General features: G+C 49.6%; 11 protein-coding genes across 11 annotated transcripts; 3 read left to right on the top strand and 8 right to left on the bottom strand.

Annotated features, from left to right (window-relative positions):
- Positions 1 to 575: 575 nt before the first annotated feature.
- Positions 576 to 1,539, top strand: M436DRAFT_57656 (PQ loop repeat protein-like protein; the record flags this gene model as incomplete). Its single annotated transcript, XM_013567438.1, has 3 exons — positions 576 to 640; positions 700 to 957; positions 1,014 to 1,539. 3 exons carry the CDS (start codon positions 576 to 578, stop codon positions 1,537 to 1,539), a joined length of 849 nt encoding a protein of 282 aa, XP_013422892.1.
- A 469-nt stretch (positions 1,540 to 2,008) lies between these two features.
- Positions 2,009 to 2,300, bottom strand: M436DRAFT_76662 (uncharacterized protein; the record flags this gene model as incomplete). Its single annotated transcript, XM_013567504.1, has 2 exons — positions 2,009 to 2,066; positions 2,128 to 2,300. The coding sequence occupies 2 exons, from the start codon at positions 2,298 to 2,300 to the stop codon at positions 2,009 to 2,011; spliced, it is 231 nt and encodes a 76-aa protein (XP_013422958.1).
- Positions 2,301 to 3,932: 1,632 nt separating this feature from the next.
- Positions 3,933 to 6,847, bottom strand: M436DRAFT_76663 (uncharacterized protein; the record flags this gene model as incomplete). The annotated part of the gene is made up of 6 exons (XM_013567505.1): positions 3,933 to 4,774; positions 4,823 to 5,029; positions 5,083 to 6,314; positions 6,368 to 6,476; positions 6,532 to 6,727; positions 6,776 to 6,847. The coding sequence occupies 6 exons, from the start codon at positions 6,845 to 6,847 to the stop codon at positions 3,933 to 3,935; spliced, it is 2,658 nt and encodes an 885-aa protein (XP_013422959.1).
- Positions 6,848 to 7,280: 433 nt separating this feature from the next.
- On the bottom strand, positions 7,281 to 7,724 carry M436DRAFT_86117 (uncharacterized protein; the record flags this gene model as incomplete). Its single annotated transcript, XM_013567506.1, has 1 exon — positions 7,281 to 7,724. The coding sequence occupies one exon, from the start codon at positions 7,722 to 7,724 to the stop codon at positions 7,281 to 7,283; it is 444 nt and encodes a 147-aa protein (XP_013422960.1).
- A 301-nt stretch (positions 7,725 to 8,025) lies between these two features.
- M436DRAFT_76664 (dihydrodipicolinate synthetase) lies at positions 8,026 to 9,081 on the bottom strand (the record flags this gene model as incomplete). The annotated part of the gene is made up of 3 exons (XM_013567507.1): positions 8,026 to 8,568; positions 8,619 to 8,884; positions 8,934 to 9,081. 3 exons carry the CDS (start codon positions 9,079 to 9,081, stop codon positions 8,026 to 8,028), a joined length of 957 nt encoding a protein of 318 aa, XP_013422961.1.
- Positions 9,082 to 9,518: 437 nt separating this feature from the next.
- On the bottom strand, positions 9,519 to 11,381 carry M436DRAFT_34655 (uncharacterized protein; the record flags this gene model as incomplete). The annotated part of the gene is made up of 2 exons (XM_013567425.2): positions 9,519 to 11,160; positions 11,221 to 11,381. Coding segments are annotated over 2 exons (1,803 nt in total), but the record flags the coding sequence as incomplete, so codon positions are not given.
- Positions 11,382 to 11,742: 361 nt separating this feature from the next.
- M436DRAFT_76666 (general substrate transporter) lies at positions 11,743 to 13,573 on the bottom strand (the record flags this gene model as incomplete). The annotated part of the gene is made up of 6 exons (XM_013567508.1): positions 11,743 to 12,626; positions 12,680 to 13,039; positions 13,102 to 13,206; positions 13,261 to 13,418; positions 13,453 to 13,454; positions 13,529 to 13,573. 6 exons carry the CDS (start codon positions 13,571 to 13,573, stop codon positions 11,743 to 11,745), a joined length of 1,554 nt encoding a protein of 517 aa, XP_013422962.1.
- A 451-nt stretch (positions 13,574 to 14,024) lies between these two features.
- On the bottom strand, positions 14,025 to 15,068 carry M436DRAFT_57742 (uncharacterized protein; the record flags this gene model as incomplete). Its single annotated transcript, XM_013567449.1, has 1 exon — positions 14,025 to 15,068. The coding sequence occupies one exon, from the start codon at positions 15,066 to 15,068 to the stop codon at positions 14,025 to 14,027; it is 1,044 nt and encodes a 347-aa protein (XP_013422903.1).
- Positions 15,069 to 15,485: 417 nt separating this feature from the next.
- M436DRAFT_86120 (MFS general substrate transporter) lies at positions 15,486 to 17,179 on the top strand (the record flags this gene model as incomplete). The annotated part of the gene is made up of 5 exons (XM_013567509.1): positions 15,486 to 15,639; positions 15,700 to 15,996; positions 16,050 to 16,220; positions 16,271 to 16,352; positions 16,408 to 17,179. The coding sequence occupies 5 exons, from the start codon at positions 15,486 to 15,488 to the stop codon at positions 17,177 to 17,179; spliced, it is 1,476 nt and encodes a 491-aa protein (XP_013422963.1).
- Positions 17,180 to 18,086: 907 nt separating this feature from the next.
- M436DRAFT_86121 (general substrate transporter) lies at positions 18,087 to 19,973 on the top strand (the record flags this gene model as incomplete). Its single annotated transcript, XM_013567510.1, has 7 exons — positions 18,087 to 18,192; positions 18,245 to 18,509; positions 18,560 to 18,622; positions 18,679 to 18,737; positions 18,790 to 18,802; positions 18,856 to 19,238; positions 19,285 to 19,973. 7 exons carry the CDS (start codon positions 18,087 to 18,089, stop codon positions 19,971 to 19,973), a joined length of 1,578 nt encoding a protein of 525 aa, XP_013422964.1.
- A 155-nt stretch (positions 19,974 to 20,128) lies between these two features.
- On the bottom strand, positions 20,129 to 20,816 carry M436DRAFT_86122 (uncharacterized protein; the record flags this gene model as incomplete). The annotated part of the gene is made up of 3 exons (XM_013567511.1): positions 20,129 to 20,167; positions 20,221 to 20,382; positions 20,469 to 20,816. 3 exons carry the CDS (start codon positions 20,814 to 20,816, stop codon positions 20,129 to 20,131), a joined length of 549 nt encoding a protein of 182 aa, XP_013422965.1.
- Positions 20,817 to 20,914: the final 98 nt, after the last annotated feature.

Here is a 20,914-nt window from a genome sequence, read left to right on the forward strand (position 1 = left end):
GGATATGGTGACGATGGCGCCTTGTGAAAGCGCATGCTCAGCTACACAAGATCGAATGCCTGAGGAGCCTCAAAGAACAAGGACCTGAGTGTCTGTGAGTACGTCGCTGTAGTTTCGAGCAGACATGGTAAAAGTGGATGATAGAAGTGTTGAGAATATGACTTCTGACTAGGCCTCAAGGCTGTATTTATCATGAAGAGCGCTCTCGTCGGACAGACGTTGGTCCGCCATGATTGCTGTGCCTCCCATACTCTCCGATAGCAAGGACCTGGTTCTGAATCATCCGGATTCAAGTGTAGAGTGTGTGAAGGATGATGACCGAAGTCAACAAAGCTGTTTATGCACTGGGTCCGATAGCTCCGGTGGGTTTAAGAGTATATGTCCGTTATGACGCAGGGGCCAAGATTCAGAGTCCCCGACGCGTCGCGTAATCTTGCTCGCCCGCGACATCAACCACATCCAGTCGCATTACGAACAACCATCATCACACATCGACTTGTCTCATCGCCCTCGATCTACGAATTTATCGGAAATTCTCAGAACCTTCTTAGTTGCCAGCGCGACATCTCTACGCCATGACGGCCGACCCATACTGTGAACATCTCGCCTCGCCGAATGGCTGGGTTCTCGCTCTCTCCGTGTAATTATCTCCGCATCAACATACCATCCATCGAGGTTCTGATGTTCATCCGTGATCAGACAACTCGTGCTTGGTATACTCATCTCTTACATCCCTCAACATGTAAAGATCATTCGTCATGGAACCTCTGCTGGTCTCTCCCCTTGGTGGGTGTTGCTAGGCACGATATCCTCGATCGCTGCGCTTGCGAATATCTTGGTGTTGCCGACTAGCCAACATGACATGGCTTGTTGTCGTGAGATCTCTGGCACTGCTTGCGGTGCCGCGCTGTTGGGCGTTGTCCAGATAGGCGTGCAGTGGGTTTGTTTCATGACCATGTGAGTTTTTCTTCATTTATGTTATACTCTGCAGTATACTGATTGGCGAAACACAGCATGGTGCTCTTTCTGGTTTTCTTCCCCAGAGGTACATTCGCAAACCCAGCTCCCGAGCATCTCTCTCCGGACACACCTCGCAAACGAGACGCTGTCATCGTCGGTGTCGTATCTTTGATCTCACTTCTCACCGTCGGCATCATTTCGACAGTTTTCCTGTACCGCTTGCCCTCCCACCTCCTCAGCTGGGCAAACTTCCTCGGCATTCTTGCTGCAATTCTCTCATCTATTCAATATATCCCGCAACTTTACACTACTTGGAAAGCTAAGCAAGTGCTGTCTCTCAGCATTGTGAGTATGCTTATTCAAGTACCCGGAGCATTTGTATTTGCTTTCAGTTTGTGGTTGAGGGTTGGATGGGAGGGTTGGAGCACTTGGTTTGTTTACTGTGTCACTGGTATTCTGCAAGGAGCATTGCTGGTTATGGCCATCATGTTCTACCAGAAAGAGAAGAAGGGGGAAGTCGTTGAACAAGAACCTACCGAAACGGACCCGTTGTTGGAGGCTTCTCGCGCAGGCAACTGATATCCTCTCAAAGAGCTATACCAATCTAGTCCACATTCAGAATCCTTCGTATTGATATTACATCTGCATGAGTGCCCAAGCCTCCATTATCAATCGATTTTCCATATTCTCAATATGGTATACAACAAGAATTGGTGAAATGAATAGTCATGTATTCAAGTTCTGGTACAGACAGGGCAAGATCAAGAATAGTGGAAGAAAAACAAAATCAGACACCAGGAAAATGGAGAACGCCATTGCTCCATGCAACCAGCAAGAAAAGAAAATCAAATAACTCGAAACCCGAGCAACACCCTCACATATCGTCTTCGATGCTCACACGGCCGTCTGCGGTCTTTGTAATATGCTCCCCAACAGCCACCGAAGCAGTTTTCCTCAGAAGATCACTAGGCTGTGTATCCCCCACATCGAAGGTCAGCCTATCCGAAGGTCCCATGCCATCAACAAGAACATAAACAGGCATCAAGAGTCAAATGCCAGTCTTCTTGAGCACGGAAGCTGCCATCCAGGGCCAGCCTAGCACAGTACTGTGATTACATCGTCAGCGCCAGCAATAGGTAGGTAGGGAATTGAGGTGCAGGCACTTACACATAGAAAGGTACAAAAGCAGCTGCAGTGCGGAATGTGCGTCGTAGAAGGACAGAGTTGTCGTGGGCGTGTGGGAGTAGAGTGGAAGTGTTGCGGGCGAAAGGATGTTCTTCGCGAATGAGGTTTCTCAATGTGCGGAAGAATGTGCGGGATTGGGTTGCTCTGAATGCCATTGTTGATATTGTTGAGGTTATCTGTTGGAGTGTGGAGATGTGTTGTTGGTCAGGAAGATCGAAGAGTGGGGATTGTAGTTGTTGTTTGGTGGAGTGGAGATTGTGTGTTATTGGTGATGGGAGAGAAAGAGGACACACTAGAATAGAAATGTAGTATACTTATAGAAAGATGGATGTCGAGATGCTTTGATGGTTATGGCACATGATTTCTGGAGCAGCAACAGTTCACGCAAGCATCCGGTTTACCACGTTCATTTGGCGGATATCACCAGATCAGCAGATGACAGGAGACACACTAAGTCCGACTGTTTCCCTGCACGTCAAAGGCCCTGACAGCTCCAGATCTGGATTCGTCGGGAAGCTGCGGCCTGCAAGCCACGGAGTGCAGATACGGCATGCGAAAAATAGGCAGAGAGAGAACGGAAGGATCAAACAGCGTGATGAGTGAGGTGACGGGACCCTGAACGGCGTGATTTGCGGACCGTGCGCGATATTGTGGTGTGATGCGCCAAGCCGCAAACCGCCGACGACCTACACCTTGCTATTATGGCAGCGTGCTTCCTTGTGTTGCTTCGTCTTTCCTGAGCACGTCAACATCTTGCTCAAATCTTGGTGATGGAAGAGTGATCAGGAGAGAGAAGAACATAAGCCGCCGAAGCGGACGGACGTCACGCAAAAACCACAAGCCAGATCCAACAGACAGACGCGACTCTGAACACATCATTCACCAGAATTCCTCTTGACTCAAGAATGCATAGAACATGATCGCAGATTCTGGCTTCTACCGGTTACGCAATCCCTCAAACCGTAAACTCTTCCCGTTTTTGAAGAAATGTTGCGTACTCCGATATTTCTCCCACGCAGTGTATACCTGTCGCGTCTCAAACGTCTCAGAGTATTCACTCGTGAACGACAACTTCTCTAGCCTAGGAGCAAAGCCATAAATCAGCCTTGCCACCAGTGACGAAGACATAGTAGCTTTGATATTTCCAATGCTTATTTTCTAACATTGCCGAGTACCGGTGCATGTGCCTAAACCAAGTGCTACGGGTCGAAATCGCCCACGAGCTTAATGGAGCTAAGGTAGGGGCAGTATTTCGAGAGCGAACCATATAGACGACCGATCTCATCGCCGCCTACAAGGATGGAGAGGTGTTCCAAGGCGGTCAGTCTGGAGAACATCGCCGACGCGTCTGCTCTTGTGAATTTGTGTCGAGAGTCGGAGGACCCGGGTTCTACGGAGTCATGCTGATTTATACAGCACGGGGAGAATGGAGTACTGATTTTGAGTGATCTGAGCTGCGTGAGAGAACCGAGAGGAACGAAAGCCCTTGCGGGTAGCTTGTGTTCAGTCTTGATTGCGTTTCCTACAATCTCGAGGTTAATAAGCTGAAGCCAACAAAACCAGCGTCGCACAAGACATAGCCCGCTTCTTTCGACTATGGAAGCTCCAAGGTTCAGATGCAAATTACTGGCACACCAGGCAATGACCACGGTAAAGTGGACACGCTCAGCGAGAATTGCGACCCCTAGGAACACATGTAAAGCTACCTCACACAGTACTCCGCAAACGGCAAAGACCAGTTCCCCGCGAACACCAGACAGAGTGACATCCTCGTTGTACTTGATACTCTACTCCAGAACTACACTCAATGGCAAATCCCTAGACGAAGATCCAACATACACCGTCTTGACATGCTGGCTAACAACCCAATCCTGCAAATCAGTATCCCAATTCGAGATGTCCCTACGAGCGAGCGGGAACGTGACTTGCAGAGTCTTGCCAGGATCGATCCTCACACGTTCAAATCCTCTGAGTACGATCTTGGGATCATAAGGTCCGCCTAAGGAGATGTACAATTGGGGTACCTCGTCGCCGATAATGTGTCCAGTATTTGTTACGTTCACTCTTATATGATATAGGATATCCCAGAGACCTTGATTGCCTCCGTTGGGTCCAGAAGGAGGAGGATGCTCGAAGCTAGAGCCATTGAGCGCATCCTCCGGGATGAATGAGTTATCCCCAAAATTAGCTGCTCCATAGGCTTCAGATAGATTTGTGCTGTTGAGCCAAGGGTATACATATAGAGGAATCCGAGTGATGTTTTTGGGGAACGTATGAGCGGAAGTATCGTTGTCGATCGTGCCATAGGTAGGTGCTGGTCCAGAAGTTCCAGCTGTTGGCTTGTAGTCTGCAACATCGAGCTTCTCCACTGTGAGACTAGAGTAATTGAATGTCGTATAGCTCAAACCGAAGCCAAACTCGTAGACTGGAGTAACGTTGCGGTGATCGAATCCTCGGTGATCGATGAAAACACCTTCTTGGAAGTTGTATTGCGGTACTTCTTGATTTGGCAGGTAGAGGACGTCGGCTCCGTAGTCTGATCGGTTGCGGCCCATGGTGAAAGGTAGCTTTGCTCCAGGATTTACGCGGCCAAACAGAACATCGGCAATTGCATAGCCGGATTGTTCGCCTGGTAAGTGTTAGTCAATGATTGGCATGAATGATCGGTATGACCTACCAGGAAGTCCTGCCCAGAGGATGGCAGTGATGTTAGGGTTTTCCTTGTACTGATCGATCTCGACCGCACCAACTGAGTGGATGACAACTACTGTATTGTTACAGGTAGCAGACACATTCGCAATGACTGCATCAGCACCTTGCCATAAGGTCAAGTTGTTACGGTCACCATAGTTTCCATCAACATTAGCGAATCCTTCTCCAGAGTCTATAGTCTGGTCAGTGTCCTGAATCATACAGCTGATCCGCTACGTTACTTACCTGCATTGGCAAAGACGATACAGACTCCAGCAACATCTCTGACACGACGAGCCAAGGCATTGATCTGCGTAAAAGCAGAATTGTTGGTGATGGACTCGTAAGATCCAAAGCGTGACACGACTTCGTGCTGAATGGCCGCATCCGGTGAGATGAGATATGGTGAACTAGCTTGTCCACTGCCCCAACCGACAGCGAGTGTTCCCACGTCGCATGCGTGATTGCGGCAACCATTAGGGCCGTTGGGATTAGATCCTGCATCTTCGCCAAACACTGCTGTCAACCTGGCTGTACCGTCAAGAGGCAGTGCATCGTGGGTGTTCTTCAGAAGCACAGTGGATGCAGCACCAATCTCGCGAATCAGTCTTCCATGCTCACGACGAACATCAACATGTTGATTGACAAGACCTGTACCCCAAGATGAGCCAACGTGTGCGTGGACGGCACCGAAAGTGTCAGGAGTCCAAGATTGAAAGTTTGGGTCAGGTACTTCAGCATCACCTCCAACAAGATACCATCCAGCCAGGATTCTGGTAACCATATCGTCAAGGCGCCACTGTGGTACGGTACCATTCAAGACAGCGATTGTGAGATTGGGACCGAAATAGCTCAGACCATCGCCGAAACGGATATCGCCAGCCATGGTCATATCGAGACCAGCAAGGATAGCTGGCACACCAGCTGCAGTGGCTTGCCAGTCACTCATAACATATCCTTGGAAGCCGAGTTCGGATTTGAGTACATGGTTCAGCAGATAACTGTTTTGACAGGCCTGGCTGTTGTTGACGAGGTTGTAGCTGCACATCACTGATGCTACTCCAGCTTTGACAGCATCCGCAAAGGGCCAGACATAAAGTTCGTGAAGTGTTTGATCATCAATGTTGGAAGATCCAGGTTGAGTGATGTTGAAACCATAGTCTCGAGATTCAGGAGTCTGTCGGAAGTGTTCTTGTTCGTTTCCAACGTAGTGTTTGGCGCATGCCTGAACACCTGTACTCTGAATACCGCGGATGGAGTCGGCAAACAACTTTCCAGTGAGATAAGGGTCAGGACTGAAACCTTCCCAGTTGCGGCCGCTTGCAGGCGATCTTCCTAGAGCTCCAGCGTTTGGACCAAGCAGAACCGTTATGCCCTTGTCGCGGTTCTCGAAACCCATGGCTTTACCTCTCTCATATGCCAGACGCCTGTCCCAAGTGGCACCGACATTGATGCCAGCGGGGAACAGACTGACAAAACTGCGCAACCGTTAGCCCCAGCTATCTTGGAACGTTTTTGACTTTGCACTTACTCAGTGTACCTCACACCAACAGGTGAGTCTTGAAGACACTGGCCGCGGATACCGAGACGGGGTACACCGCCAGTCTGACCAACACACTGTTCTTGCTGCCAGCCAGATCCTGGCATATCTGTTAGTTTGGCCCACACAATCTGGCCGCGGAATCGAAGCTTTACCAGTGGTCAGGTTTACTTTCTCCTCTAGAGTCAATTTTTCAACAATTGTAATGGCTTTCCTGTATGCCTCTGCCCATTCTCCTGATCCCGAACCCCAAGGGCTAGGATATTTCGGTGGAGACGTCTGATTAGTCTGGGCACCAAGGACGGCATTGGGATTGGGCGATATAGCATCGGGATATGTGACATTTGGAAACTGGGAGTGTGAGAAATTCGTCACATGTTCAGCAGAGAAATCTCCTACTGGTATTTGGCTATCGGTGACCTGTGCCAGCCCGCCGACAGCGAAGGCAAGCGTCAGTACAGTCAACTGCATGGTGAGAAAAGTGTTACGAAGGAACAAGGTTATTGAGTGCGGCCCGACACAGTACATATATAGTCTTAGACCTTGCTCATATTGATCATTTCGACTCGATCATCACTGCCCGAGAAAGTGATTAACCGTCTGGGCGGAGGCTGGGTAGTGCATATCGCAACATCATCATACTGCCTGCCAAGAACGATCTTGAGAGGGGTATAGATCCTGCTCGCTTACATGAACCTGAAGTCATATGGAGGTATGTAACGTGACGAGGTTGTAGCAAATGTGTTATGTGAGATGCATATTGTTGCTGACACGAAAAGAGCAAAAGCGGACGCGAAGGAAGGAGGAACACTGCCAAGACCGGGTAATCTCAAAGGCTTCTCGGGCCATGCTTCCGCTCCGCATCGGACCCCCGAACCGCCGATCTCTCTTCGATGCCACCAGCTCAAGCTTTAGCTTCTCGCTTGTTCTCTTCGGCCAATTCAGAGATCACTTTGAGCGCATCTTGCTCTCTTCCTAGAGGCACAAACAGATGATCGTGATAGAATCCACTAATGGGGTTGACACCCATACCAGCAGCCGCAAGCCTCGTTGCAACAATAGCAATGAATCCTACAGCGTCCAGACTCGACGTGACGTCCAAAGTGATCTTTCGTGATGGGAAAGCGTACTCAAGCCCAACACTTTCGGCATAGTCTCGAGTAGTGATGACAGTGATGCCTTCGGATTTGGCTTCACGAAAGAGCATTTCGACCTCTGAAAATGGTGGGAGCTTGGACTCGTCTTTGAGCACCGCGAAAACGTAGGTTTGAGGGTGTAGGGAGGCTGTCAATGTGGCTAACAGCTTCGAGAGCGACACCTCTCCCGGATGTGTGGTCTGTGTTGACATCATGAAAGTTGATTGAGATCACTGATGTGGGATGTGTGGGTTAGTGAAGAAGTGAACAATCAAAGTATACAGGCGTCATGGCAAATCTTCGGAAGATCCAGCAATGGTGTTGTGTTAATCAGACATACCAGGCCTCGAATTCGTGCGTGTCTCAAAATAAGATCGGGGTTTGGAAGGGGAGACACAAGACTGACCGCCATGATTCATCCAGCACATATAAATCCAGAATAAGATACGACAACTGCCTTGGAAACAACATTATGGCTTTCTCAGCAATGCCGACAAAGCACGCTCATGCACTCTAAGACAGTTTCTGCTCTTGCTCCTTCAGCAGACTCACAGTATCCAGCACCCAAGCCTGCTTTTTCGCATCCACAAACTTAGGATAAGGACGTCTGCAGTGAGAGCTCTCCAACGAATATCCTCTAAGCTTTGCAACAACCCATTTCGTGCCATTGATACCACCTTTTGCGAAACCCCACTCCATTCTTGCGAGTTCAAGTTGAGCTGCTTCAGCCTCCTTCATCTTCCCTTTAGTCCACAGGTCGTAGATCTCAATGCAACACTTCGGGAAGAGATTGGCAACGCCGGTGATTGTTCCAGTAGCGCCGACAGCTAGGGCAGGAACGAGCCAGTCGCTTTGTCCGGCGAGGGCGCAGAACTCGGTAGGCTGGAATTGTGCTCTGATCCGTGCTACCTTGGCAATACCACCACAGGTCAGCTTGACGCCAACAATGTTCGGGTGGGAGCCGAGCTTGGAGAGCATATCCGAGTTGACGTCAAGACCGGCGACGACGCCAGGGAAGTTGTAGATCAGGATGGGAATGGGCGAGGCATCGGCAAGCTGAAAAGCAGGTCAGACACGGGACAATATCGATCAATCGCAAGACTTACCTCCTGGAAGAACTCGATGATGGCATCCTCATTAATGGCAAAGTGGAAGTAACTCGGTACAAGAACAAGCGCAAAGTCGGCGCCTGCTTCAGCCGCGAGCTTTGTCTCTGCAATGACCTCCCGTGTGCTTTGCCCTCCACAGCCGAGCGTGACGGTAACATCTGATCGACCGAGCTCACTTGCAATCTTACGTGTTGTGCTAACGAGGTCGGACTTCTCTTTGTGTGACAACGTCACGGCCTCTCCATTGGTACCGGCAAGTACGACTGGAATCGTCAGTATTGGAATGCAGAGCATGGCATCTTGGACACGTACTGCCGTGAAGACCGGATGCTACCAAGAATTTGATGTGCTCAGTTTGTGTTGACCAGTCGATTTCTTGACTGGCATCATCGGCGAACCAGGTCAGACTGGGTACGTGGATTCCAGGAGGAAATGACTTCGGTGTAGTGCTGTGAACCATGGCGAGAGCTTGCTTGGAGTTAATAGTACAGGATTGGAGGAGTAGCTTGGGAAAGGGCAGGTTCACATGCTGCAAACAGAGAACATATCAGGCTTAAGACTGTTCGGCATCCTCGCAACTAATTATCGTATTCACCTTGATGTTCCAATCAAGGACCACTTTTTCGGCAGCAAGAGGCGACCGGCTCGGTGTGCTAGTTGTTGCTCGCCAAATGTGGGGTCGTAATGGGTTGCAATGGGGACCCCGCAGCTCCACTTGAACAATATCCGATCGGCTTCAACCAGCGAGCCGAAGAGTGGGTCGTCGGCAGGAATTGGTCATGCGACGGCATCATACGGCGACCGATCGCGTCGAGTACGCAAGCGCTGACTCCGAAGGTCGCGACTGTTGCATGGCGTTGAGAGCCACTGCACCGACATTTCCCGGCGAAGGACCACTCAGACAATGGCGAAGCATGCATCAAAGATCTTGTGCATGATACTGCGAATGTCAACTCTGGTCTTTGTGGAGTCTTGCGTCTTCTGGACTTCATCTAAAACTTGGGCTGTCATCTCTGCGTTGGTCGCGACTTCTTGCATCCTGCAAATCTGACTTCTGATCCAATCCCGTTCTTGCACGTCCTCCTCCTCAGATCCGAGCATGAGAAGCGGCCAAAGCATATTGACTGGCAGTGGCTCACCACCTTCGTGGCCTGATTCTGATGGAATGTCAACCATCATCCTAGCCAGTTCCTTTATCTTTGCGAGTGCAAGGACAGTCTCCAGGGCCAAGGGCAAAGTTTTGTATGCGACTCGATGCAGATGTACTTTGCTGGCGTAAAAGTTACTAGCGTAGGTTCGAAAAGCTCTGGTGATGGTATGAGAAAGGTGAGGACTTAGATGCCGTGGTGTGAGTTGACCTTTCGCTGCATAGTCCATCAGACGGGGTCGACTGTCAAATAGTTTGTCCAGATCTCGAGTTATCTTGGCAGCAACTATCATAACTTCTGTCTCGTCTGCCACAGTACCTCGACTTCTATGCCATGGATCGATCTTTGATATGCGTCCCATGAAAGATTGTACCTTCTGGAAGAAGACAGCACCTGGTTGGTACAGAGCTTGGAAGAGGGCATCTTCGATCTCGGCGTCCTGATCCGCAATATTCGTCTCATCCACGGTACCTTGCAGAGTTTCCAATCCAGCTGGTGAAGGTTGCACTAGCATTTCTGACGCCTCATCATCCGATAAGAACAACCCCTCACCTCCAGCAGACACAGCTCTCCCATCCAGTAATCTGATCCAGGAGAGGATACGTACTTCCGAAGGACTGAAACTCGACTTCTCACCCTTTCCGAAAATCTGATATGCAGCCTTGAGACTTCCATGCGCTGCATCCGTCCGGCCTTCGAGAATATCGACATAGCTCAGGAAGAAACAGGTCGCTAGAAGGTGTTCACGTCCTGGCTGATTCGATTCAGGATGTTCATTATACTTCGAAAGCTCGCGAGCTGAGTCCTGATGATGCCCATGACCATCATTCGCTGTGTGGACGCCTTGACGACGACGACGTAGAAGAAGATCGGCGAAGCTCAGAAGAGCCGATTGTACCATTGACGACTCTTTAGCCATGGAAAGAAAATGGCGTCGCATCATCGACCATTGCTGCTGCGTCTCTACAGGAGATAGGATTGGTGGCACAGTGCTGTGCACAAAATACTCGAGCAGGAACTGCTCTCCTGCGGGCACGTTGTTCTGTGCTCCTCCCACTCGCGAAGATCCACTCCCAGGGCGATTCGCGGCAATGGATCCAATATAACGTGCCTCGGTGGCGATTGTGAACGATGGCGAACTAGTGCTCGGAGAGCTGAATTGACCAGAGGTGATGTGATCGGAATTGGTTGTAGGCAGCAGCACATCAGATGGCTGAAACTGCTGCCACCACTCAGCGTTGTCCCACATGAAACCTGCATAGTCGAAGAAGTTATCAACACCAGGAGGCTGTTGTGTCGTGGTTGGCAACGATAGAGTCGTGATGGATGCGTGAGCTGGTGCCATGGACCACGCTGATTCGTTGAGAGCGACTTGCGAAGAAACGGCAGCACTATCTGCAGCATCTGTATTGCTTCTGTATTGATCATTTGATGGTAGAGCATCTTGCGACACTGTGCGACGATTTCGCGCTGCGAGACCTGGTGTCGCGTTCGCCTTCCAGGTGCATTGAAGATTCAATCGCTCACAGTGGGAGCATCTCGGCCGTTGTTCGTTACATCGCACCTTCCTCCGTTTGCATGTCAAACACCCGAGTCGTGACCTGCCCACTCGCGACACGTTGCTGCTTCTTCTTTGGTCATGGTAGTCGTTCATGTTCGAAGATGTTTTGTTCAAGTTCGGCGGGGATGAGGGAGCAAGCTTGGGCTCCGGAGTCGCCTTCCGCCAGGATTCCGACGAAACTACGACCCTGACACATATCTTCGATCTTAATCAGCGACCCAATGTCTACTGTGCAGATATAATTGATGATCGAATTGGAAGCTGTCAACGACCATACAAGGCCGATGATATTCGAACAACAAATTCAAATCGAGAAACGGGTCGCTGTCCATTTGACTCCAGGCTCACCTGTAGCAGTAATGCAAGTGAAGATTATACACAATTTACATCTATGGATTACAATGCCTGCGAACTACTTCCTCTCTACATGCTCAATCGTTGTTGCACCATCCTTTCCCATCGAATCAATGTCTTGTTTATTGCTTACTCCAATCTCGGCATCGTCTGCGTTGGCATATGACTGATACCCAAACAATGCATCCATCTGATCAACGGTCAAGCCTTTAGTCTCCGGCATGAAGAAGAACGTCCAAATCGTCGCGACCAACATCCAGGCTGCAAAGAAGAACCAAGTGCCATAGCCAAAGGAGCTGAAGATGTAGGGCAAGGCTTTAGTCATGACAAATTGTACGAGCCATTGACAAAGGGCAGCATAGGTTCCAGTAAGAACTCTGAGAGAACCAGGGAAGATCTCAGCTGAGACAATCCAAGGAATACCGTTCAGACCGAAAGACCAGAAAATGGAGTAAATCATGATCATGCCAATAGCAGCTCGACCACCAGCTGCGGTAGATGCAGATAATGGTACCCCAGCCGCGATCTCAGTGGCTGGGTGACCTATCTTGACGTAAGCACCGACAAACCACAGGCAGAGCGAGCAGGCGACTGATGACACTAGCACCGGGTTGCGGCGACCGAGCATATCGATGAAGAAGATGTAGTAAATGATCGATGCGATGGCTTTGACAAGGCCATAAATACCAGTGTATAACGAAATGTCTTCGACACCGAGAGAACCAAACAATGTGGGGGAGTAGTAGTTGATGGCCGAGGCACCAGAAAGGTTTTGCAAAGCGAAGGCACAGAAGACCAGAATGACACGATTGCGCATACCTGGAAGAGAAAGCTCGCTGAAGCAACCGCGGATGAAAGCGAATGAGCCAGTACCATAGCGCGCTGCGATTGCTGCCTCCTCGTTCAATCTTGCTTGCATGTCCTGAACGTCTTCTTGAAGATCTGACAGTAGTCAGTATTACAGCTCCGACAATGGGAAGCATTATGACACTTACATTGATGTTCTACAGGCAGATGGCGTAGCTGGACGAGGGCTTCTTTCGCCTCTGACTCACGGCCCTTACGCATGAGCCACAGAGGACTCTCATGCAGAAAGAAGCCCCCAGCCAACAAGATTGCGGCAGGTATCAATTGAATAGCCATAGGTATCCTCCAGCTCAGTGAAGACTTGACGTTCATGTTCTTGTTGATGCCATAGTTAACCCAGAAGCCGATGACAGAACCAACTTGATATGCGATTTCGAAAAGTCCAGTCAAGATACCACGAATGGAGGGGACCGAGAGTTCGGCGATATAAGATGGCACGGTAGCAGTGATTGCACCACAGCCTAAGCCAGTGAGTACACGTCCAGCGTCTGTATTGCGATGTGAGTAAAAGTGTGATCCAAGATCCAAGGTAACAATATGGGTGTCTTACAGATGAAGGAGAGTTGATGAGTCGCTACGGTCATCAGGATGGCGCCAACAATGAACATTATGACATTGACTTGCAAAGCCCATTTGCGGCCAACCCGCTCGGTGACTATGGAATCATGTTAGTCACTAGGGCAGGGGTCGAGTAAGACAAGCCACTGACGGAAGTAACAGAACAAAGCGCCGAAGAAAGCTCCTGCTTGGAAGGCAGATGTGATATTGCTGGAGATACCAGCTGCTGTGGCTTTCGTGATACCAAAGTCCTTCTTGAAGCTTGCGCGGGCAATCGTTGTACCAACAAAAGCCGAATCATACCCAAAGCTAGGATGGTGTCAGCATGTACTCTTACAGAGACATCTAGAACGAAAGACTTGCAGTAAAGATCCAGTCGCGATAATCAATGCCTCAGAATATAAGCGCCAGTTGTAGACCTCCTTGGGCGTAGGACGATCCTCGATTGCTCGCATGCCACCCATCTTCTTAGATAGAAAGTAGACTTGGTTTGACGGACAATAGAATTGGGTGATGAGGGGTATGCATGAGGAAAGGAGTGGTCGATCATGTTATATGACTCCAGGTTCGAGAAAGAGGCTTGCGCCTCCGCGGTAGTACGGATCGCCCCATGGGGTGCTTTCTGGAGACTGGACACGAGACAAGCGACCGCCTATCACGGATGTTGGGTTGGTGTCGGATGCGGTTTTCGCAGGAGTTTGCGAGAAGGTTTGGTCGCATCGTCGTCGGCTTCGCTATAGCCCATGCCTGCCCGATCCGACCCGTCTTGGCCACCCCGCAGTGCAGGTTTGTTGGCCGATATCTCCCGACCTCGCTCCTTCCCTCTCTCGAACGGTATTGGTAATGACTTATTGCTACGTTCATGGACCAGTTCGTCGTAGCACAGGTGAAATGAGAGCTTTGCATTCGACTGATCTACATCTTGATCAAATGTGCGTTCACAGGTGTCAGGGACTTCCCGTGGAGCAGCATCGCTTCTACGTTCTCCATCGCCAATCTTTCGAAGCCGTAATTGGTTTCGATGGCTCCTCCAGCATTGTGGCAAGTGAGAGTCACGTTGCGCATCTCGCGAAGCTCTGGATGGATGTTCGGCTCATCTCCGAAGACATCAAGCCCGGCAGCGAACAGATGGCCACTCTTGAGAGCCTCCACAAGCGCGTCTTCACTGACCAGAGTACCTCGCGCTATATTGACGAAACGCGATCCCTGCTTGAACATGGCCAGACTCTCGGCATCGATGATCTTTTTCCCGCCAAACGGCGTGGCTAGAAGTATGCAGTCTGCAGCGCCTAGCAGAGTTTCAAGGTTGTCGACGTAGGTCGCGTCGATCGCTTCTTCCTGCTGACGGGACTTGCGGACAAGATCAAAGTAGTGTATCTTCATGCCGAACGCAGCAAAGGCCTTCTGCGCGATAGTGTAACCGATGTTTCCAAGCCCGATAATGCCGAGGATATGGCCTCTCGGGTTGTGAGCTGTCATGGTGGCGTTTGCATGCGCATCCAGCCATTTCTCGGTGTCTCCTGAACGAGCTGCCAAGTGGGACCAGGTGAGGTTGCGAAATACTGACAGTATATGGAAGATAGCCATATCTGCGACTGCCTCCGATGATGCTTGTGCACCGTTGCAATACACTATACCATGCTCCGCTAGGACATCGACATCGGCCCAGTCATACCCTGCGCCTGCACTTGCAAAGATCTTGCATGACTGAGGGAGTAATGGTACAAGCTCCGAGTCCCAGCGACCCATCTCACCACCAGTCACCCAGAAAGGTCGAAGAACAGCATCAAACTCGCCCCAGGTTTTGGATCGAAGTGCTTCCAGGAATTCAGGGCGTTGGCGTTGTTCTTCTTCGGGTCTGATGATTCTGAACTGAGATTCAAGGCGTTTGTAGACAGCTGGATTGTGCTTCACAGCGTCTCCAATCCACAATATGGTAGGTCTGTTGTCCAATGGCATTTTCGACCAAACGGTTGGAACAGAAGGATGACAAGAGGATGGGGGTTGCAAGTCTTTGCACAATCAAGGTATGGGGGCACTCGACACAAGTGTGCACTCCGGGACTAGGTACGTTATGAATCAGAGGTCGGCGAGGTTGACCCCGCAGTCCTGATACCCCATGCGAGGAGTATTGATAGTGATCTGCAGCCAAGAGAATATCCGATCCGATCGGAATACAATCGTCGGATTAGAATCCTTCGAAGACTGTACGGTAGTACTGCTACGTTTGTGGAGCTGCGGGGAGACTATGGAGACCCCACATCCTCTTCCAAAGTGCTTCTTCCAGAGGTTGGAATGCTTTCTATAAAAGCACTGGAATTGCTCGACATATCTGCGCATCTTATATTCACTTTACCTCTCCTTGCCAACGCAGACATGGCTGATACCAACGCCAAGTTACAAGATGTCGTCTACCTCGACACACTTGACGATGAGACTGGGACCACTTTCGCTGGCGACAGAATTGCCCTGGAAAAGAAGCTTTTGAGAAAGATCGATACGAGGATGATGCCAATGATGATGCTTATCTGTGCGTCTCACCATTTCAGCCGCACCATGGGAACCAAGACTGACTTTTCACTCTACATAGACGTACTGAACTATCTTGATCGCAATAACATCGCTGTCGCTCGCCTTGGATCTTTCGAAAAGGACCTTGGGCTACATGGAACCCAATACAACACCATCATCAGTATCTTCTTTGTCGGCTACATCTTGACACAGATCCCGACGAACATGATCCTAGACAAAGTCCGACCCTCGCTGTTCCTACCGGTGATCATGTGCTGTTGGGGGGCTGTAAGTGCCTGCTCGGGAGCCGTGCAAAACTACCATGGAATGATAGCCCTACGTTTCTTGTTAGGTTTCGTTGAAGCACCTTTCTTTCGTGAGTATCTTTGTACCTGTCAGGTGTCTCGTCTCTGATCCGAGGTTCAATAGCGGGATCTCTTTTCCTCTTTTCATCTTGGTACACGAAGAAAGAACTTGCAAAGCGCATCTCAATCCTTTACGCAGCAGGTCAGCTCAGTGGAGCCTTTGGGGGTCTTCTTGGTAGTGCCATCATGGGTGGAATGGAAGGCAAAGCAGGTCTTGCTGCCTGGCGATGGCTTTGTAAGTTTTCAGCTAAATTCTTGTCCCCGTCACATACTCATACCTTCTAGTCATCATCGAGGGGACTGCAACCATCCCTATTGCTTTCGCAGCTGCTTTCATCCTGCCAGACTACCCTGAGACGACAAAATGGTATGAGGCGTGTCGATATATCTTCTTACAAGCCATACTGACTCATAGGATACAGGCTGACAGATCAAGAACGACGCCTGGCAATGCTACGTATTGCAGAGGATGCGAATGAACAGGACGTTCACAAGTCAAGTTCTCGTGAAGGTCTCAAACTCGCATTCACCGACCCATCGCTATATATCTTGTGGTTCATGCAATTAGCATTGAACACGTCAGCGAGCTTCACCAATTTTTTCCCTACAATTGTCAAGACTCTTGGATATGACAAGACTCAGACGTTGCTGCTATCAGCCCCGCCGTACGTCTTCGCCGCAATCCTGGGCATCACCAATTCCTGGCACTCCGATAAGACCCGAGAACGCTGGCTTCACGTTGTCTGGCCTCAGGTATTCTGCAGTATCGGATTCATCATTTCCGCGGTCACGCTCAATGTCGCGGCACGATATACAGCAACTTTCATGATGATGTCGGTATATGGCAGTTTTGGATGTATCTTGTCATGGGTATCATCTACCCTGCCACGTCCATCATCGAAACGTGCAGTCGCCTATGCTGTCGTCAATGCTGGAAGTAACCTAGCGAGTATCTACGCGAGCTATTTCTACCCAGTGTCGCAGGGACCACGATATTGGCAAGCCAATGTCGCCAATGTGGCATTCTCGGCAGCTTGTATCGCACTTGCTACCACGCTTCGATTCTACCTCAGCTGGAGGAACAAAACACTTGACAAGGCCAGCGAAGAGGATATCGCAGAAGGCACAGACACGAAGGTTGAAGCGTTGGCACAGCGATGGCATTGTCATCCTGACTACAGATACACATTGTAGTCCGGCTGAACGAACATAGAATACTGTATCAAAAGTTCTGTAAAGCTCACGCTCAGCCCACGAAGGCCTCATGTGTCCTCTGCATTCGCTACGAAAGACCAATATGCTGGCTGAGCTCTACTTAGTTGTTCTGTTCGGCCATCCTCCCTTATAAGACTGTACCAATCAGCGTACAGTAGTCATGTCACATTATCTAAGAGATGCGGTTCGAGATGGACATCGAAGCTTTTGTGGAGGAAAGCTAACCCGCAAAAACAGCCACGAAATGTCGATCATGACGATATATGGAGTCTACTGCCCTCCACCTGGACACGTCTTCCGCTTCCCCGTCATCACTTTGATCGAGATTGATGACCCAGATTGTGGTGCGTCGCATGCGTTTTCGGATCTAGGGGAAATCAGATCGTGATGAAATGATGTTGCGACTAAGAGATGCTTAACAAACTAAGCACTTTGATATTTCATCAACATCTTCTACTCAAGACCTTGAGGTCGATTGTCAAATAGCAAAGATATCAGCTCTCTCAGTATGTCATTACAGCTTGCTAGTGGCTGATTTTATAAGCATTATACTTTGGCATATCGATCTTCAACGTTGACTGCACGCCAGCGGCTTGTATAATCGGAGATCTGGAGTACTGCATCATCATCAGTCGTTGCTCCAGAGTCCATACCTCTAATCGCCGTGGACGTACAAGAGTGAAAACCTCTCTTAACGCCGCAAACTACGTATATTGTACACCTGATCATGATCTCTAACCTTATCTGTCAATAGCTGCAGACTGGCTCTGGTCCGCTTGACGTACTGAGTCTGCATCTGGTGTTCTACATATGTATTCCAGCATCCTCACTTCTTGCCGCGCGCGTCTCTACCCATCTATTGCTCAGAAGGAAATCAATTGCTACAATGGCTTTTTCACATACAGGCTTGCTTGGAGATAAGCTCACCGGAAAGAGTTTAGAGATCGGTGTCTGTGCTACGGCATCGGCTGGATTTTTGCTCTTCGGCTATGGTGAGTCCAGGCATCACGCTATCGTTCTGATTAGATCTGACTTTATCTATAGACCAGGGCGTCATGAGCGGTATTATCACTGAGCCAATCTTCCTTGGTACATTCCCAAAGATGGCGAGTGACTATAAGCTGGGCTCCATCCAAGCTCTGGTCGTCGCCATCTATGAGATAGGTTGTCTCTTGGGCTCTTTCTTCATCATAGGCTACGGTGATAAACTTGGTCGTAGACGTGCAGTCCTTGTCGGGACTTTGATAATGCTTGTTGGAACGGCCATACAAGCGTCCTCCACCACGCTTGCTCAACTCATTGTGGGACGGTATGTTGTCCATCTTCGACTTGCTTTGAAGTCTACTGAACAGATAACAGCGTAGTCACAGGTGCCGGAAATGGCATGAATACCTCCAGTATCCCTGTCTGGCAATCAGAGATGTGAGTCAGTGCGAATGTAGATTCGCCCAACAAAGCTGATCAGATCCTCGCTCTAGAGCCCCTCCTAAGATCAGAGGCTTTTTAGTACTGTTCGAAGGCGCATTGATCACTGCAGGTACGTGTGAGGTCAAGAAATTGTCGAATGCTGTCTCTGACCACCCAAACAGGAGTCATGATATCGTAAGAGCTTATAGAACTTGTCTAATACTACCTCTGACTGAGAAAAACGACAGTTATTGGCTCAATTACGGTCTCTTCTTCTATAATGCCAGTTCTTTTCAATGGCGGTTCCCTGTCGCTTTCCAGGCATTCTTCGGAGTCATTCTTCTCGCGGGCATCTTCGCATTTCCCGAGTCCCCTCGATGGTTACTCAAGCACGGTAAAGAAAAGGAAGCTGCTCAGATCATGGCACGCCTCAAGCAATGCGATCTCGAAGATAAGGAACTGAAGAAGGAGATCGACGAGATCAAAAGGATCAACGAAATCACAGCCGGGACTAAGCTCACCGTCAAGGAGTTCTTTTCAAACAGAGACGACATGAATCTTTGGCGCGCTTCTATTGCTTTCGCTTCGCAAGCTTTCCAGCAGATTGGCGGCATCAACCTTGTGACATACTGTGAGTACCGAGTCCCCTTCTGTGGGAGCACTACTAACCTGTATAGACGCTACTGTGGTCTTTGAAGATTCTCTAGGCTTCGATCCTACCTTTGCTCGACTTTTAACTGGTGTCCTCGGCACAGAATACTTTCTGGCTGCTTTGGTCGCTCTCTTCGTCGTAGACCGAGCCGGCAGACGACGCCTGATGATGTGGAACGCAGGAGGCATGGGTCTCGCCATGATGGTCGCTGGCATCGGTCTCTCCACAGGAACTCATTCAGGGGCATTAGCAGCAACCGTCATGATTTTCCTCTTCAACACTTTCTTCGCCATCGGTTGGCTCGGTATCACCTGGCTTTACCCAGCCGAAGTCACTCCTATTCGCATCAGAGCCGAAGCAAACGGACTCTCGACATCTGCAAATTGGTTGTTCAACTACGCCGTGGTACAACTCTCGCCAATCATGATCAATAGTATTGCCTGGAAGACGTATTTTGTCTTCATGTGCTTCAACTTTGCTTTTATTCCCGTGGTCTACTACACTTTTGTGGAAACGAACGGATACAAGCTCGAGACTATGGATGAGATCTTCCGTATTGCTCACAAGAACGGAGAAAATCCTGTCAAGGTTGAGAAGAGATTCCGCAAGGACAATGCCGAAGGAGCGGCAGATTCAGAAAGGAGATCGTCAGTGAGCGGTGAATGCGAGAAGCTTGAGGATGAGCACAAGGAGCATCTCAATACGGAGGCTTGAATATATCAAAGCGACGTCTCAGAATCAATGTACATATATATTATGGAGAGTTGGCTCTATGTTAATGCTCCAAACCAGTGAGCATACTAGTTTTCTTTTACTTTTGCTCTGTGGGAACGTTCTGCGTTGTCCCGAGTGTGTCAGCACCAGCAGCCTTACTTGGCCTTGCTCTCGCTATCAGCTTCTTGTTCGACCTTTTCTTTCGTGTTAGCACTATACAGATATAAGTGTTGATATCGATAGCTACCTTATCGCCGTGAGCCTTCTGGACAGCTTCGAGTGTCTCTTTGGCATGCGCCAGCACCTTCTCACCAATGCCCGCATCGCCAAAGCGCAGGAGAGCACGCTCAGCCTCTTCAACAGCCTTTTGAGCATGCAAGAGGCCGTCCTGAGCTCCGTATGCGAGCACCTAATTGTATTAGCCTCGAATAAGTCAAGCAAAACAAGCGATATGTACATATGTACATGATGGTGGGGGAATAGAATCAAACGTACAATATGCGAATATGTGCGGTGAAGGGTGGGAAGTTTTCGCCAGCCCAACAGTTCTTGCGCCATAGCCTCTGCGACCTCCCTCTTGCCTTCGTTAAAGTTCTCCATCATCTCAAGGTAGTTGGCCTTGAACATTCTCTCAAGGTTTTCGTTGGAGTTGTGATTGATGCCGGGGTACATCGGAAAGTGATCATTGTCACCGGGTCTTGGATAGCCTTTGTAGTCATAGCCGCGATCTTCGGATGCAGCAACTTTCTTAACGGCGTTGTTGGGCGAGGTTGCGTCTGGAACGGAGACTTCGTTCTGCTGGGATGCGGTCATGTTACGATCTTGGTCTTGTTGGCGCGACATGGTGGAGAGTGATAGGCAATGGTAGGTTTTGCTGTGAGTCTGTGTCTTGGGAGAGAGGAAGGAGATGCGCGGCGAATGCAATGTGAACGCGGAATGAG

This window comes from Aureobasidium namibiae, assembly GCF_000721765.1.
Source record: "Aureobasidium namibiae CBS 147.97 unplaced genomic scaffold scaffold_25, whole genome shotgun sequence".
Taxonomy (NCBI): domain Eukaryota; kingdom Fungi; phylum Ascomycota; class Dothideomycetes; order Dothideales; family Saccotheciaceae; genus Aureobasidium; species Aureobasidium namibiae.